This window comes from Oncorhynchus tshawytscha, linkage group LG02, assembly GCF_018296145.1.
Source record: "Oncorhynchus tshawytscha isolate Ot180627B linkage group LG02, Otsh_v2.0, whole genome shotgun sequence".
In the NCBI taxonomy this organism is placed as follows: Eukaryota; Metazoa; Chordata; class Actinopteri; order Salmoniformes; family Salmonidae; genus Oncorhynchus; species Oncorhynchus tshawytscha.
Genome location: NC_056430.1, coordinates 41,778,770 through 41,794,935, shown reverse-complemented (window position 1 = coordinate 41,794,935; position 16,166 = coordinate 41,778,770). Strand labels below are relative to the sequence as shown.

General features: G+C 43.4%; 1 protein-coding gene across 7 annotated transcripts in view; it reads left to right on the top strand.

Moving 5' to 3' along the window:
- Positions 1-16,166, top strand: part of LOC112214943 (SLIT-ROBO Rho GTPase-activating protein 3) — a 68,860-nt gene that overhangs the window by 17,732 nt on the left and 34,962 nt on the right. For all 7 annotated transcript variants that reach the window (XR_006079056.1, XM_042299062.1, XM_042299052.1 and 4 more), the window contains exons 2-7: positions 4,426-4,621; positions 8,981-9,141; positions 11,283-11,347; positions 14,188-14,373; positions 14,739-14,867; positions 15,530-15,751. Coding sequence is in view for 6 of the 7 variants with exons in the window: in XM_042299062.1 (XP_042154996.1) it covers positions 4,426-4,621; positions 8,981-9,141; positions 11,283-11,347; positions 14,188-14,373; positions 14,739-14,867; positions 15,530-15,751 (959 nt within the window). In the remaining variant the exon portion in view is untranslated. The remainder of the gene's footprint in view (positions 1-4,425; positions 4,622-8,980; positions 9,142-11,282; positions 11,348-14,187; positions 14,374-14,738; positions 14,868-15,529; positions 15,752-16,166) is intronic.

Sequence of the window (16,166 nt, the reverse complement as noted above, 5' to 3'; positions counted from 1 at the left end):
ACTGTTATTTTTCACTGTTGTATTCTGTGTGTGACAAACTTTGATTTGAAAATGGATTCAAAGGGAACTCCCTCTGCTGGTGACTTGCTGAATATGCAATTCTAAAGGAGGGCTGTGATTGGTTTTCAGTGTTAAAAAGAGTCATATCATTAAAAGTACAGAGCCCCCTCTGGAAATTTGACGTGTTTGAAGAATTGTTTATATTTTTATAAACAATATGCCAAAAAATAAGCAAAATCTAACAGAGTAGTTTTGAGAGATTAATATTTGTAATGTTGAATAAACGTGTGTAATGTGTATTTTATAATATAGACATACTCCGTATTTGAGAGAACGCTATAAAGAGTATAATAACACCAAAATGTTGTCTGTACCTGTTCATAAGGTCTTACAGGAAACATGTATAGGTCTAAAAGGGGCCTAAAATGTGATATGAATGTAAAAAGCATATTGAACATCCTTCCTCCCAATGTAGATCCAATATGAGAATTTCCAGAACAATCTGAGATTCCAAAAATGTTCCACTCCCACTGGTTTGGAATGCACCCATTGATTACCCTCCATTATTTGATTTTCCACTTAGATGTTCATTTATTATAAATGACCCATAAACTGATAGTTGGATGCGGGAAGTATTACGTTTACATAATAAGAGGAAATCATGTTGTTTGATGCTCTATTTTTACACATGGGGTAGCGAAGCTGGCTGGCAGCAGGACCGTCATTTTTCCACACTGACCCTCCTTTCAACAGCACATACAGTTGAAGTCGGAAGTTTACATACACCTTAGTCAAGGCTATTAATTGTTTATTGAGAGACTCCGATTGTGGTCCAAATGGCACCCTATTCCCTATGTGGTGCACTACTTTTGACCAGCGCACTACATAGGGAAAAGGGTGCCATTTGAGATGCAACCTCAAAGTTGCCCTTGTCCCAGCCCATTATGCTAATAAACAGAAGGGCTGCTGGGAGGGAACGGAACACAGAAGTGGAACTCTGGGCCAGGCTAGTGGAGATGCATCCAGGGTTCCTTATCCAGGCAGCCATGGAGACCACGAGGGATACATTTCCAACAAGCCGGCCAAGAAATAGAAGGCACACACTTTTACTAACACACACACACACACACACACACACACACACACACACACACACACACACACACTCTTGCTATTTTTGTGCTGCTTTATTCATCAATACAAAAACCCCATTGAGAAGTAAACAAAAGTGCCTTTTATATGCAAGGGGCAGTATAATCTGGTTCATTGATGCGTTTTCTAAAGACTTCCTGTCTGTTTGCTGGGTAGTGCATGATGGGTAAAGGCTGCCATGCTGGAGACTTGGAGGGGTTCAATCATGATCTCCATATTGCTTAATCACTTGGACTGGTTCTGTTAAGGGAATCAAGAGAAAAGATCAGTTCATCACCACATTATGGAAATGCCGTGGACCATCTGTTCATCTACAGAATCTAAAATCTCGAATACTGTTGTTTTTTTACATTATTATTTGGATATTTGTATTGTGCTACTAACTGCACTGTAAGTGAGTCATTGGATTTTACAGAGCTGCATGTGTGTCTCTCTGTCTGCATGTGTGTGAGTGAATGTCAGTCTCTCTCTGTGTGTGTGTGTGTGTGTGTGTGTGTTCATAGCTGCAGTAGGAGCCTTTAGACGCGAGATGCATGTCTGGCTGATTTAGGCAGACAGGATGGAGAATAGGATGTAGGTCAGGGCAGCCTTCTGAGATCGACACTTTGTTCTGCAAGTTTGTCATTTTAAAATGGCACACATTCTTTGAATTACAAGCTTTCGGCGGTTTCGAAACTATGCTTGTATTCGAAGTCAAAGAATGGCTGAAAATTCCAATCATTTTTGGTCAGCATTCTTCAATTATAATCAAAATACCTCTTGAGTGGAATAATGAGTTAATGGCGTATGGCTAAATTTAACCTTAAAATAACTCGCAATGTAGAACCCTTTGTAGTCTCACATTGCCATTGATTTAAGTGTATATTTTAAGCAACATATAACCCTAACTAACCCTAACCCTAGGGTTGGGCACTATCCAGATTTTCATATCGTCATAACTTTAAGCAAAACTTTAGGAAATGTAGCTGGCTACATTATTTCAATGTTAAACATTAGAAATATAATGGCCATGCATTGTTTTTACAAAAAAAGATCTTGCTTTTTCATTGTAAACTTCTTTCATCCCGGGATATACGGTATTACCGGCTTTGTACACAAGGGGTTCCAATAAATGCCCATTGGTCGTCTGTTACCAGAATGCTAACAATGTTAGTACAGGTAATAGCAAATTTCCATGGAGGCTGCTAGCTAAATAAGCTAATGAATGCCAAAGAAAATTAACGAATTGCATAGACAGGCAATCCAGCTCATAAAGTTATACATATATAGGTAGGAGCTACGGAATGTCATTTTTGGTGAGTTTGGACAAGCGAAAATGAACAAGCGACATTATGCAAATCAACAAAATTTTGAAGCATGCTTGTTAGAAGGAAGAACAGTACTGGCTCTGGAGCAGCATGTGTACATTCTGTGTGGAGTCTGGATTCGCCAGGGCAACAGGTCTACCTGCTCTGCTCAGAGAAGAGGAGGGATGAGAAAACTGTCTGGGAACGCAGAGGAGAAGAAATACTATTAAATTAAGATATTTGTACAGCTGCCACTAACTCATACAAAGGGCTTTGCCTCTCAAAGACAGCAGAAAGCTAACACAATATGATGCCCTGTCACTTTATTAATTCAGCTGCTTACTTAGATAACTAGCAAGGTAAACTTAGGGGTCATGGTTAACACAAAATTCTGCGTTTTTCACACAGGAAAAAAATGTCAAATGCGTAAGTGATATCTTGCTGCCTTTTGTTAACACAGATGTAAAATGCTTCTTATTGTGATTTCTGCTCTGCATCAGACACATTTTGTGCTTCAGTTGCACTTTTCCACTCAGATGAGAATTCACGAACCGTCATTCTATGGGCAGACAACGCTCTAACTGATGTGTAGCTACTTTTCTCTGTGTAGCCAACCTACTTTTCTCTGTGTAGCCAACCTACTTTTCTCTGTGTAGCCAACCTACTTTTCTCTGTGTAGCCAACCTACTTTTCTCTGTGTAGCCAACCTACTTTTCTCTGTGTAGCCAACCTACTTTTCTCTGTGTAGCCAACCTACTTTTCTCCTGTAAAATGCAATATTAACTTTAAGCAAAACTTTAGGAAATGTCGCTGGCTACATTATTTCAATGTTAAACATTAGAAATATAATGGACATGCATTGTTTTTACAATAAAAGATCTTGCTTTTTCATTGTAAACTTATTTACTTGTGTGGCTGCCAGCCAAATAGCGTTGCGCTTCTGTTGTCTTCTGATGAAAATGAAGCATTGTTTTCTCCCGAATGTGTTGCACTAATGTATTTTCTGTGAAGGAAAACTGTAGTTGCACATCCCTGATTTACTCTATTGAAAAAAACAAAAAACACTGACTTTTGATATAAAACGCGACCCCTGTCAATACACAGCTGGACTCACCTGTTCCCGTTTCTGCTTTTGTGCTATTTGCAAACAAACACATGACTGGCTCAACTGTTCTGGGGAACTGCGGTAAGCTTCATAATGTAAAATAATGTGACGGGTGAAATGAAGAACATCATCTGCTTTATCTCCTAACGTATTGCACAAGTTGACTGCAGGTATTTAAGCAGCTAAAAAAATATACATTTATTGAAAAACTTCAAATAAATAGTTTCAACGGTATTTCCAAATGCCCCGGTATACAGTGTATTTGGTGTACTGCCCAAGCCTATACTATAAGCTATAATATTTGAAGAGGTTACCAATAGGAATATTAACACAGCTTTGCATAGTAATCATCAATAGTTATGTACTACTATGTGTAGCTACTGAACGCCTGTATCTCCAAAGCCCTCACATCAGCAGAGCCACACCAGTGCCACAGTGGCTTACTGTGACTTGAGTCCCTAAAAGATGATTTAATGTAATGAGGCTTGTGATCTATATGGGCTGACACAGTGTGAGGGGGGGATGCTGATAGAGAGCAGACTAAATCTCGCTGTGCTGGCTTCTGGCTCACAACCCTGGCCTGAGCAGGCCAGCACCTTAGCTACAGTATTCAACAGCAAGCATGGAGAGCCCAGCATAACACATTATAGACAGTGACACCCCAGCAGGAAGCATAGAGCACTCTCCATAGGCAGAGGACAGCAAGATCCAACACGTGCACGGCACACACTTTAAACATTTATTTGGAGAAATTAGTTTTTGTTTGTTCTCTTGTATGTACCTTTGCCTCCTGCCTGCCCACCCTTACGACCGCAAGACACGTTTACCTTTTTCACGCTACCCCTCTTTTGAAGGTATGCTTTCCTCCTTTCTAATTGGCAGAGATCCGTAACCAGTTGGTGGAGCAGTTCCGATGTCTTGAGCAGCAGTCGGAGTCCCGGCTACAGCTTCTGCAGGACCTACAGGAATTCTTCCGCCGCAAGGCCGAGCTGCAATTGGAGTACTCCCGAGGCCTGGACAAACTGGCCGAGCGCTTCTCCGGCAAGATACGCTCCTCCAGGGAACATCAGCACTTTAAGTGAGTATTGTTGTGTTGTGTGTACGGTCTGTCTGGTAACCCTGTAATTGTGCTATTGTCTTATCGTAGGACTGTATGATAAACAGAAATGATATATACTTGACAAAAATATAAACGCAACGTGTAAAGTGTTGGTCCCATGTTTCATGAGTTGATATAAAAGGTCCCAGAAATTTGCCATATGCAAGAAAGGTGTATTACTCAACAATTTTGGGGACAAATTTGTTTATATCCCTGTTAGTGAGCATTTCTCCTTTGCCAAGATAATCCATCCACCTGACAGGTGTGGAAAATCAAGAAGCTGATTAAACAGCATGATCATTACACAGATGCACCTTGTGCTGGGGACAATAAAAGGGCCTCTCTAAAATGTGCAGTTTTGTCACACAACACAATGCCACAGATGTCTTGAGAGCGTGCGCAATTGGCATGCTGACTGCAGGAATGTCCACCAGAGCTGTTGCCAGATAATGTTAATTTCTCTACCATAAGCCTCCAATGTCGTTTTTGAGAATTTGGCAGTATGTCCAACTGGCCTCACAACCACAGCCCAGGACCTCCATATCCGGCTTCTTCACCTGCGAGATTGTCTGAGACCAGCCACCCGGATAGCTTATGAAACAGAGTAGTATTTTTGGGTCTTTAATAAAGCCCTTTTGTGTGGTAAAACTCATTCTGATTGGCTGGGCCTGGCTCCCCAGTAGGTGGGCCTGGATCCCCAGTTAGTGGGCCTATACACAGACACACACACACAGAGAGATATATATATATATATATATATATATATATATATATATATATATATATATATATATATATATATATATATATATATATATATATATATATATATATATATATATATATATATATATATATACTGCTCAAAAAAATAAAGGGAACACAAACAACACAATGTAACTCCAAGTCAATCACACTTCTGTGAAATCAAACTGTCCACTTAGGAAGCAACACTGATTGACAGCTCATCCAGGATGGCACATCAATGCGAGCTGTGGCAAGAAGGTTTGCTGTGTCTGTCAGCGTAGTGTCCAGAGCATGGAGGCGCTACCAGGAGACAGGCCAGTACATCAGGAGACGTGGAGGAGGCCGTAGGAGGGCAACAACCCAGCAGCAGGACCGCTACCTCCGCCTTTGTGCAAGGAGGAGCAGGAGGAGCACTGCCAGAGCCCTGCAAAATGACCTCCAGCAGGCCACAAATGTGCATGTGTCTGCTCAAACGGTCAGAAACAGACTCCATGACAGTCCAACACCGTGCAGGACGTTTGGCATTTGCCAGAGAACACCAAGATTGGCAAATTCGCCACTGGCGCCCTGTGCTCTTCACAGAGGAAAGCAGGTTCACACTGAGCACATATGTGACAGTCTGGAGACGCCGTGGAGAACGTTCTGCTGCCTGCAACATCCTCCAGCATGACCGGTTTGGCAGTGGGTCAGTCATTGTGTGGAGGCATTTCTTTGGGGGGCCGCACAGACCTCCATGTGCTCGCCAGAGGTAGCCTGACTGCCATTAGGTACCGAGATGAGATCCTCAGACCCCTTGTGAGACCATATGCTCGTGCGGTTGGCCCTGGGTTCCTCCTAATGCAAGACAATGCTAGACCTCATGTGGCTGGAGTGTGTCAGCAGTTCCTGCATGAGGAAGGCATTGATGCTAAGGACTGGCCCGCCCGTTCCCCAGATCTGAATCCAATTGAGCACATCTGGGACATCATGTCTCGCTCCATCCACCAACGCCACGTTGCACCACAGACTGTCCAGGAGTTGGCGGACGCTTTAGTCCAGGTCTGGGAGGAGATCCCTCAGGAGACCATCCGCTACCTCATCAGGAGCATGCCCAGGCGTTGTAGGGAGGTCATACAGGCACGTGGAGGCCACACAAACTACTGAGCCTCATTTTGACTTGTTTTAAGGACATTACATCAAAGTTGGATCAGCCTGTAGTGTGGTTTTCCACTTTAATTTTGAGTGTGACTCCAAATCCAGACCTCCATGGGTCGATAAATTTGATCTCCATTGATAATTTTTGTGATTTTGTTGTCAGCACATTCAACTATGGAAAAAAAAAAGAGTATTTAATTAGAATATTTCATTCATTCAGATCTAGGATGTGTTCTTTTAGTGTTCCCTTTATTTTTTTGAGCAGTGTATATATACACAAACACAGAGACACATACACACACCCACACACACACCCACACACACATAGAGAGAGAGAGAAACACACCCACACACACACGCAGCGAGAGATTGAGACACACACAGAGACAGACATGTCCTTATTTACTCTTGCACTTGACCTGACTATGCATCCCCTTGCTTGACATCCTCTTTGGCTTTTTGAGTAGCTTCCTCTATGGTCGAGATACCGTGTAGACTATCAGAGAATACATGGATCATTCTCCCCTCTTTCTCTATTCTCCTCTCCTTCTCAATTTTCTTATCTTTCTCTATTATCCTCTCTCGACACCCCATTGTCCCAGTTGCACCCTCCTCACATTAAATGGCAATCATTATTTCTGTCTTTCAAAGGTGTGATTCAGAACTCACCGAGTGCTGCACTCACTTGGCTGCTAGAATCTCCATGTTTAATAATTCCATCCATGCCTCCCTCTTCTCCCGCCCTCGCTCCAGAGCGCTCTCTCTCTTTTTATTTCCTCAAACCTTCAGTGGTCTCCTTCCCTTTTTATCAGTTTTGATCTTTTGATATCTTCAGGTTTTCATTTCAGTGTCAAACTCAATAAAAGAAGAGGCGCATGGACAAACAGAAAAAAAGTTTTCAAGTTGCTCGAGAAGAACGCATGCATGGGGTAAAGGGTCATTATACCATCTTCAGTTCCGTGCAGTGCAGATCACTGCAGTGTTGGTCCCCTGCTGGTAGTGGTCTGTTATCTGCAATGGACAGCTCAGAGACAGCTCTTATAACCTCTATAAGAACTTCTTAGACTATAATTCTGCCAAGATAGTTTACTTTGATTCAGTGCAGAGCTACTTGCTGGGTCGGGCCCCAATTGAGTTCCTGAAAGCCGACTGTATGTCCAGGATCAATCATTCACATCCTCCACCACAGATAGGGAAGCTATGGGGACTTTCTATTCAAAGGATGCTGGATGAAAAGGAAGGACCTGACGAGAGCCCCAGAGGTGTGGGCTGTGGAGTAGCCTAGGCTACCCGGAGCAGCATATTAAAGCTAGTCTCTTTTAACTATCCACGCCAGGAACTTCTTTCCTCATTCTTTTTATGGTCTGTTTTGACATCTTTTCACTTGTATGGTTGGAGAGACTGGAGTCAGGTGCCCCCAGAGTGGGAAAGATTTTGAGCAGGGTTTGAGTCAATTTGAAATGGAAGGCAGTCAATTCAGGAAGTAAATTCTCATACAATAATACAAAAACAAGTTTTGCAATCACTTCTCTATGCACTGAAAAGTATATAATATTTATTATTATTTGTAATTATTTTTAATTCAAATCCCTTCTTGAATTGTCTGCCTTCAATTGTAATTGACCCTGACTTGGAGAGACTGACTGAGATCAAGACTCTGCTCCTGTGGAAGACTCTGATATGCATTATGATGTGTCAGTAATAATTAAGGAGAGGAACCTCGAACTGTACACTATCGTTTCATTATTACAATTACATCGCATTAAAGAAACGGGCGAACCGTCCTCTTGAAGCAATGTCATGCAGTTTATTCTGAGTGGTGTAGTGCTATATGACTGGTTAGCTTGCTGTCGTTGTGCAGACTCCTCCTAAGTCACTTGTTCGTTACTCAACCTGTGGTTATTGATGGGTTTGTAGAAAAGACTAGAGGTTCCTTATCAAATAGGCTTTTGATTGTGATATGCAGAGCGGTGCATGCTTAGCAAAATGTCATAATATAAAAGATATCTCCCCCCTCACACAATGTTACTTCAGTCAGCATGCTCAGCTGAAGACTTCTATCTGACCCTGTGTTGAAGTTATATGCAGAGTGGTGCATGCTTAGCAAAATGTCATAATATAAAAGATCACTCCCCCCTCACACAATGTTACTTCAGTCAGCATGCTCAGCTGAAGATGCCTATCTGACTGTGGTGGTGAGACTTAGTTTCCTTCTTTCACTGTGTGCTACTTCCTTTTCCTCCTCTACAGGAAATGAAGAGAATGTGATAAACGTATGTCTCATCTCCACATCAAAGCTTCATCTCACCTACAGGCTTTCATTTAACAACACCTCACCTTCTCTGCTGTTAATTTCCACACTAGTACCTGCTAAACTACACTGGTAGATTCCACTAGCTAAACGATAGTGGGGACAAGCAATAATATTGGTTGCATTAACCCCCCTGTTATTTTCAGGAAGGACCAGAACCTGCTGTCGACAGTGAACTGTTGGTACTTGGTTCTGAACCAGACAAGGAGAGAGAGCAGAGATCATGCTACCCTCAGCGACCTCTACAATAACAACGTCATCTTCCGCCTGGCACACGTCGGAGAGGATGTCATCAGACTTTTCAAAAGGTCAGGACCCCCCCCACACACACACACACACACACACACAAACACACACCACAAGCACATGCACACAGAAGCTGGAGGAGGACGCAGGTGATACAGGGAAAGGAAAGGAATTTGAAGGAGGGAAAGATGAAGTGGAAGCACATAGGGGTGATTACACACACACGCCTGGGATATTAACCTACAGTATGTGCTGTCAGGCTGGGCTAGTACCAACCCTGTCTACCTCTGGATGGCAGACTTACAGCTGAGAGATGTGTTCCCCACCTTCAAATGGCTTTTCTTCCCTTTCTCTGTGTCACCTGCTCCCTCCTCCAGCATTTCCTGTTCTTCACAACATCTTTGTCTTTCTAAAGTGGTAAAGAAGCTACATCTGGTAAACAAACTACAAGTATAATCTCAGCTTCTATCCTGCAATTTTCATGTCATTAAATGACTGAAGGATACATTGCTGCATGAAATGTCCCTGTTAATCTTCACCTAAGTATACACATTAGCTATAGCCTAGGACCCATCAGAGCTATAAAGCATGTCTCAGAGAGAGAGTTAGAGCAGAGAGTGGCCATGGTTCAGGGACTACAGTATGATGGAACGGTCTGGCTGGGGGAAGCACAGATCAGTATCGATCCACAGCAACCGGCTGAGGTCTCACATGATTTATGTCCTCTGGGAATGGATATGCTGTCAGGGGGAGCCGTGATGAGGCTGGGTTACTCTTTCCTGGTGGGTTGTTCCTGCCTGGTGGGCTGAGTTGTTCCTGCCTAATGGGCTGAGTTGTTCCTGCCTGGTGGGCTGAGTTGTTCCTGCCTGGTGGGCTGAGTTGTTCCTGCCTGGTGGGCTGAGTTGTTCCTGCCTGGTGGGCTGAGTTGTTCCTGCCTGGTGGGCTGAGTTGTTCCTGCCTGGTGGGCTGAGTTGTTCCTGCCTGGTGGGCTGAGTTGTTCCTGCCTGGTGGGCTGAGTTGTTCCTGCCTGGTGGGTGGGCTGCCTGGTGGGCTGAGTTGTTCCTGCCTGGTGGGCTGAGTTGTTCCTGCCTGGTGGGCTGAGTTGTTCCTGCCGGGTGTGCTGAGTTGTTCCTGCCGGGTGTGCTGAGTTGTTCCTGCCGGGTGGGCAGCTCAGAGAGAGGTGGCTGAGTAATTGCCTGTTGAAAAATGATAAAATCTCTCCCACTGCTGTTGAGTTGTGGTGTAAAGTCTGTTACAATGTCAAGGATGATAGCAGTAGCACCATCTATGCCATGGTTCCCCAACTGATGGATTTGGCCCACAGGTGGTATTATTTGGCCCCTCACATTTTCTGAGCAACATTTTTTTTTTGTCACCATCTAAGGGCAGTCACATGGCCGTGACTGTAAAAACACCAGGAAATGAGCTCCAAGTTATTTTAATTTTGCAAATCTGTCCTCAGGTATTCCCACACTAAGAGACCAATGTTAGCATGGTTTGAAATGGTTATTTCAGTCATATGTTATATTTGTTTTGGCTTTTTGAGGTCAATTTTCAGTCTACAAATGATTTGTAATTATGTTTCGGCCCGCGGATCATCTGCTCAAGAAAAAAAAAATCGTCATGGGCCCATCCCTGATCTATGCATTCCATACCACATACCATCTGGGTTCAATGTAGAAGCAAATATTGTGCAACATGAATATACTAAACCAAAAATGAAGTTAATGAATACTGTTTAAGTTGTTCTTATATGCGTAAATGTAGTGTTGCTGCCATAGCACCAATCTCTGAGGAAAGTGGAGTTCATTAGGCCTAACTCACTGCTGCTGGGCATAACAACCCATGGCCGTGACAACCTACCACCACTGACGCCTAAATACTGCTCTTTTAACCTGTAACACACTCTGTAGTGTATTACTGAAGACCACTCTGCCTTCCATACTTCCTCGTCTATTAGCTGCCTGCCTGTACACAGCCTTTTTCATAAATAGAGAGAAACAACATGTCGTGGTGTTCAGTCATCTCTCCCATACAAACATGTCAAAGGGAAAGGCGTCTCTTCCATACAGACACACAATCCCGGGGAATAGCAATGTATTCATGCCTCAGGGAAACAACCAGGTCTGTTAATGGTAAACATGTTCTTCCTGTCACCTGTGAGATTGATTTGCACACTTCACGCTTCCTCTGCTTCTTTTCAGAGCAAAGACATCGGGGTGCAGATGCACGAGGAGTTGGTAAAAGTCACGAATGAGCTCTACACTGTGAGTAAACATGTCATTCTCTCGCTCTCTCGCTCGTCCTTTCTTTCTTTCTGTCTCTCTCTCTGTTGCCTCTCTCGCCCCTCTTTCTTTCTCTCGCTCTCTCTCACCCCTCTTTCTTTCTGTCTGTCTCTCTCTCTTGCCTCTCTCTCTTTCTCTTTCTCACGCTCTCGGGCCTTGCTCTTTTTTCTCTCTCTCTCTCTCTCTCCTTCCTTTTCTCTTCCCCAATATCTTTGTACTGTAAAGTGTCCCCTTCCATCCACTCCCCGTGTTTGTTAGTTAGCCTCCTGAAGCTTACGCCATTCCGCTAGACCCACCTCAGACCCTCTGACTCTCTGCTCTGTTGTCTCTGGGTTGCCCAGGATCTGCCCAGAGCAGATTAGCTTTATCAGCACTCCAGCAGCACAGCCTAGCTGCACAGGTCATTTCTTTCTGCCCTGGAGGACATTAAGAATTTGCATTTTTCCTCCCCCTGTGAGAGAAGTTGTAGTTGAAGGAGAAACTGTACTTGCCATTTGGCTCTGCTCCAAGCCGACTCAGCAGTTTCCACTGCAGTGGAGGTCTGCTCGCTGCCAAGGTGCGTCGTCACATATTTACATATTCAACCCATGCTACACAGGATCAAACACAGATGTTGTTAAAGTTAATTGGCATCCTTCTCTTCTGTCTGTAAATGGAATGTGTACATGAAGAGTATGCATAAGAAAGCACACACACAATCAGGAATGTGCAAAGACACCTGTCCCAGGTTATGTTTGATTTGATGAAACCAAATCAAATTGCATTTGTCTCATGCGCCGAATACAACAGGTGTAGACTTTACCGTGAAGTACTTACTCACCAGCCCTTTCCCAACAATGCAGTTAAAAAGTAAGAACATTACAAATGGATTAAAAGAAAATAGTAACACAATAAAATAACAATAGCGAGGCTAAATATAAGTTATATACAAGGAGTACCAGTACCGAGTCGTGTACTGGGGTACGAAGTAGTTGGGGTGATGGATTTGGGTAATATGTACATGTAGGTTTGGTTAGGTGATTGATTTGAAGTACAATGTACATGTAGGTAGGTGTTTAATTAACTGTTCAACAGTCTTATGGCTTTGGGGTAGTCCACGATCAGCTCCTTTTGTCTTCCTGACGTTGTGTGATTTGATGTGTGTGCTTATGCATGCGTGAATGTGTGTTTGTGACAGGAAGGCACTCATTTGTGAAATGTGATGCCTATTTCTGGCATGCCAGGGCATTGCTCTGTAACACAGACCGTATGGACTCTATCGGCTGTTTAGCCAGAGTCCGGGATTACAATCAATATGTAGAGAATGACATTGTCCACCAGCCAGACAGCTAAACCAGCAGCCACATTACAGAGGCTGGTATTATATCAATTGTATTAGAATGTTGATCCTGTTTGTTTGTTTTGGTTGGAACACTGTGTTGAAATGGACATAGAGTGGCTGTGACTGACTCGTGTCGACACCTGCAGTGTCTGTCCATTCACATCCCTCAGATAGATATTTAAGTGTTGTAGGCAGGCCAGTGAGCATTGGTAAAATAACACGACCACACTGTGCAGCAGCAAGCATGTAACCAATTGAAAATGCCTGGGCTTTAAATGCACTAAATGGCCACATGAGGAATGATTCTGCATGACATACAACAGAATGATGCAGATTTTCATTGATTTAGCTTTTTATCATGTGTACGCCTCATTATACGTTCACCTGCACGCAGTCGGTGACATAGTTAATAGCTAGTACTTGTACATACTTGTACATGTTTTATGTACAGTGTTGATGCATAATGCACAATTGAGCGCCAGCTCGGCTTCAACACGTCCCCAGCTTGATCTGACTTCAAGTCAGAACCAAAGGCTCCTCTCTTGTTTCGCAGCCAGAGGAACGAGGAAGGGTTCTCTGTGACTCTGCTCGAGAAAAAGATCTCTGTAACCTTGGCTACGACAATCTTCCTGCTGGTTTCACTTGCGCTCTCCTCACCATCGATTACCTCAGTCAGAGTTGCTAGGAGACGTGTAAGAGAGAGGGTGAGTTTGTAGTGCGTGAGGGGAGAGAAACAGAACAGAAGTAACCTAATTTTAGCACCCGGTCACAAATCCTTAACAGATTTGACAGTAGCTGCCTTTCTGTGTTCTCATTCCGTTTACAGGACACGCGGATTAGTATGCCGAATCCTAACTTTAGATATGCACGTCTAACCAATCTCCCGTTGACGTCGTCTGTTACACGCTTATCGTGATGTTTTAGTGTATTGCCTCGTTACTCCGTTGAGTTAGTCTCGTGACCAATGTCAACTTCCAGACCACGAGCCTTGACGTGAACTTCATGTACATGTAGTTGATTTTTAATGTGCTGTACGATGTCCTGTTTTATTGTTCTGTACGATGTGCTGTACGATGTTCTGTACGATGTCCTGTTTTATTGTTCTGTACGATGTCCTGTTTTATTGTTCTGTACGATGTCCTGTTTTATTGTTCTGTACGATGTGCTGTACGATGTTCTGTACAATGTCCTGTTTTATTGTTCTGTACGATGTCCTGTTTTATTGTTCTGTACGATGTCCTGTTTTATTGTTCTGTACGATGTCCTGTTTTAATGTGCTGTACGATGTCCTGTTTTAATGTGCTGTACGATGTCCTGTTTTAATGTGCTGTACGATGTCCTGTTTTAATGTGCTGTACGATGTCCTGTTTTATTGTTCTGTACGATGTCCTGTTTTATTGTTCTGTACGATGTCCTGTTTTAATGTGCTGTACGATGTCCTGTTTTAATGTTCACACTGACACACCGCTCTAACCCTTGTCGTCCTCCTGTCCCTGGGTAGGTGATGAAGACCTACCACATGTACCACGCCGAGAGCGTCAGCGCCGAGAGCAAGCTGAAGGAGGCGGAGAAACAGGAAGAGAAGCAGATTGGCAAGGCCAATGAGGTCAGCACCAGCCTCATGCGCTACGACGACCGCCCACAGCGACGCAGCTCCGTCAAGAAGATGGAGAAGATGAAGGAGAAGGTGTGGCTTGGGCTGAGTGTGTGTGTGTGTGTTCTCCCAATTGTCTGTAAAAGCTCTGAGGACTTGGATGCATTAGCCTCTGACATTTCATCAGTTAATGTACAGTATATACTAATGACCAGAAACGTTAACTGGTTTTGTTGCCGTGGTGAGACTGGACCTCTTGTTTCATATGTCGCAAATGATAAATGTAAATGATTTTGATCAGATTAGACTTCCATAGATGGAACAAAATGTTTTACACCCTTGGTATAAGAATCCTTTTAGAGAGAGATCATCTATGGTTTACTGATTTTTGTCTCTCTGTCTCCCTCTCTTACTACCCCCCCGTCTCACTCTTTCTCTTCTTCTCCCTCTCTCCCCAGAGACAAGCCAAATACTCTGAAAACAAGCTGAAGTGCACTAAAGCCCGGAATGACTATTTGTTGAACCTGGCCGCGACCAATGCTCTGGTGGCCAAATATTACATCCACGATGTCTCTGACATGATAGATGTGAGTGGGTGGTACAGGACATGCTGATTACAACAACATGAGAATGGTAGAATCCATTTGGTACACAAAAGCCCAGTAGCATCTTGTAATACAGGGTATTTTATTCAAAGTTAGCGTTCTATTGATTGCAATGAATAATAGATACAATAGTTTGATTGATTGAAGCAGAGTAGCATCTGACACAGTATCTCCTATTTTGTTTGAAGTTAGCATTTTATTGATTGCAATGGATTTAATGAATAATTGATACAGTAAGATAGTTTGATAGATGGAAGCATAATAGCGTCTTGTGACACTGTATCTCTCCCCATTGGTTTGGGAAATAACATTATGTGCTTCCCAATGGTGGTAACCATAGAAATATAATTACTAGAACAGACATTTCCATTGTAGTAGTTCTAATTCTATGGTAATGACTGTATTTGGTATACATAGTTAGTAGACATTTGAGGAACGATTGTCAGGTTCTAGATGGAAAAAAAACTATGGTTGTGAATGTGACTTTCATGACTGGGTAGTTTTCCTACTCATCCCAACCTGGGTGAGGTTTATGGTTATTGCTGTCATAATGACCGTGTATTTTCCCTGTCTGTGACCTGGGGAAAGGGTTAGTTATTTCTATGGTAATGACGGTGTGTTGTGTTGTCCATGCCTCCCCCCAGTGCTGTGACATGGGCTACCATGCCAGCCTGGCGCGGACCCTGAGGACCTACCTGTCTGCAGAGTACAGCCTGGAGACGTCCCGCCACGAGGGGCTGGACCAGCTGGAGGGGGCCGTGGATGCCATGGATGTCAGAGGGGACAAACACAGGGTCATGGACATGCACAGTCAGATCTTCTGCCCGCCCACACGCTTCGACTACCAGCCACACATGGGCGACGAGGTGAGGGAGGCGGAGGGTGCGTGATTGGAGGGATGATTGTAACAGCAATGCCAGGGTCGAAAATATACTGCTGAAAATTCTTTTCTTTTTTTTCAAGCAGATTTTCTTTCTATTCAGCCTCTCTGCCTCCCTTTGTCTGTCTTAACTTGAGGTTTCAAGTGCAACATTGTATCAAATCAATCAACTGGGTCTGGCCTGAAGTTGTCTCTAGTGAACTTTGCAACATTCTATCAACTAGCCTATTCCAGGCCTTCAAGGTTCCACATGCCAGTGAGCTTGGGTCAGACAGTTGTTTTTGTGCAAGGGAAAGGTATTTTATGACTTTTCCACTGGATATATGGCATCATCAGATCATGGTATTTTGCTCTTTCACACTGAGGCTTGGTTATTATTGAGGAGGAGATTGCTGGAAATC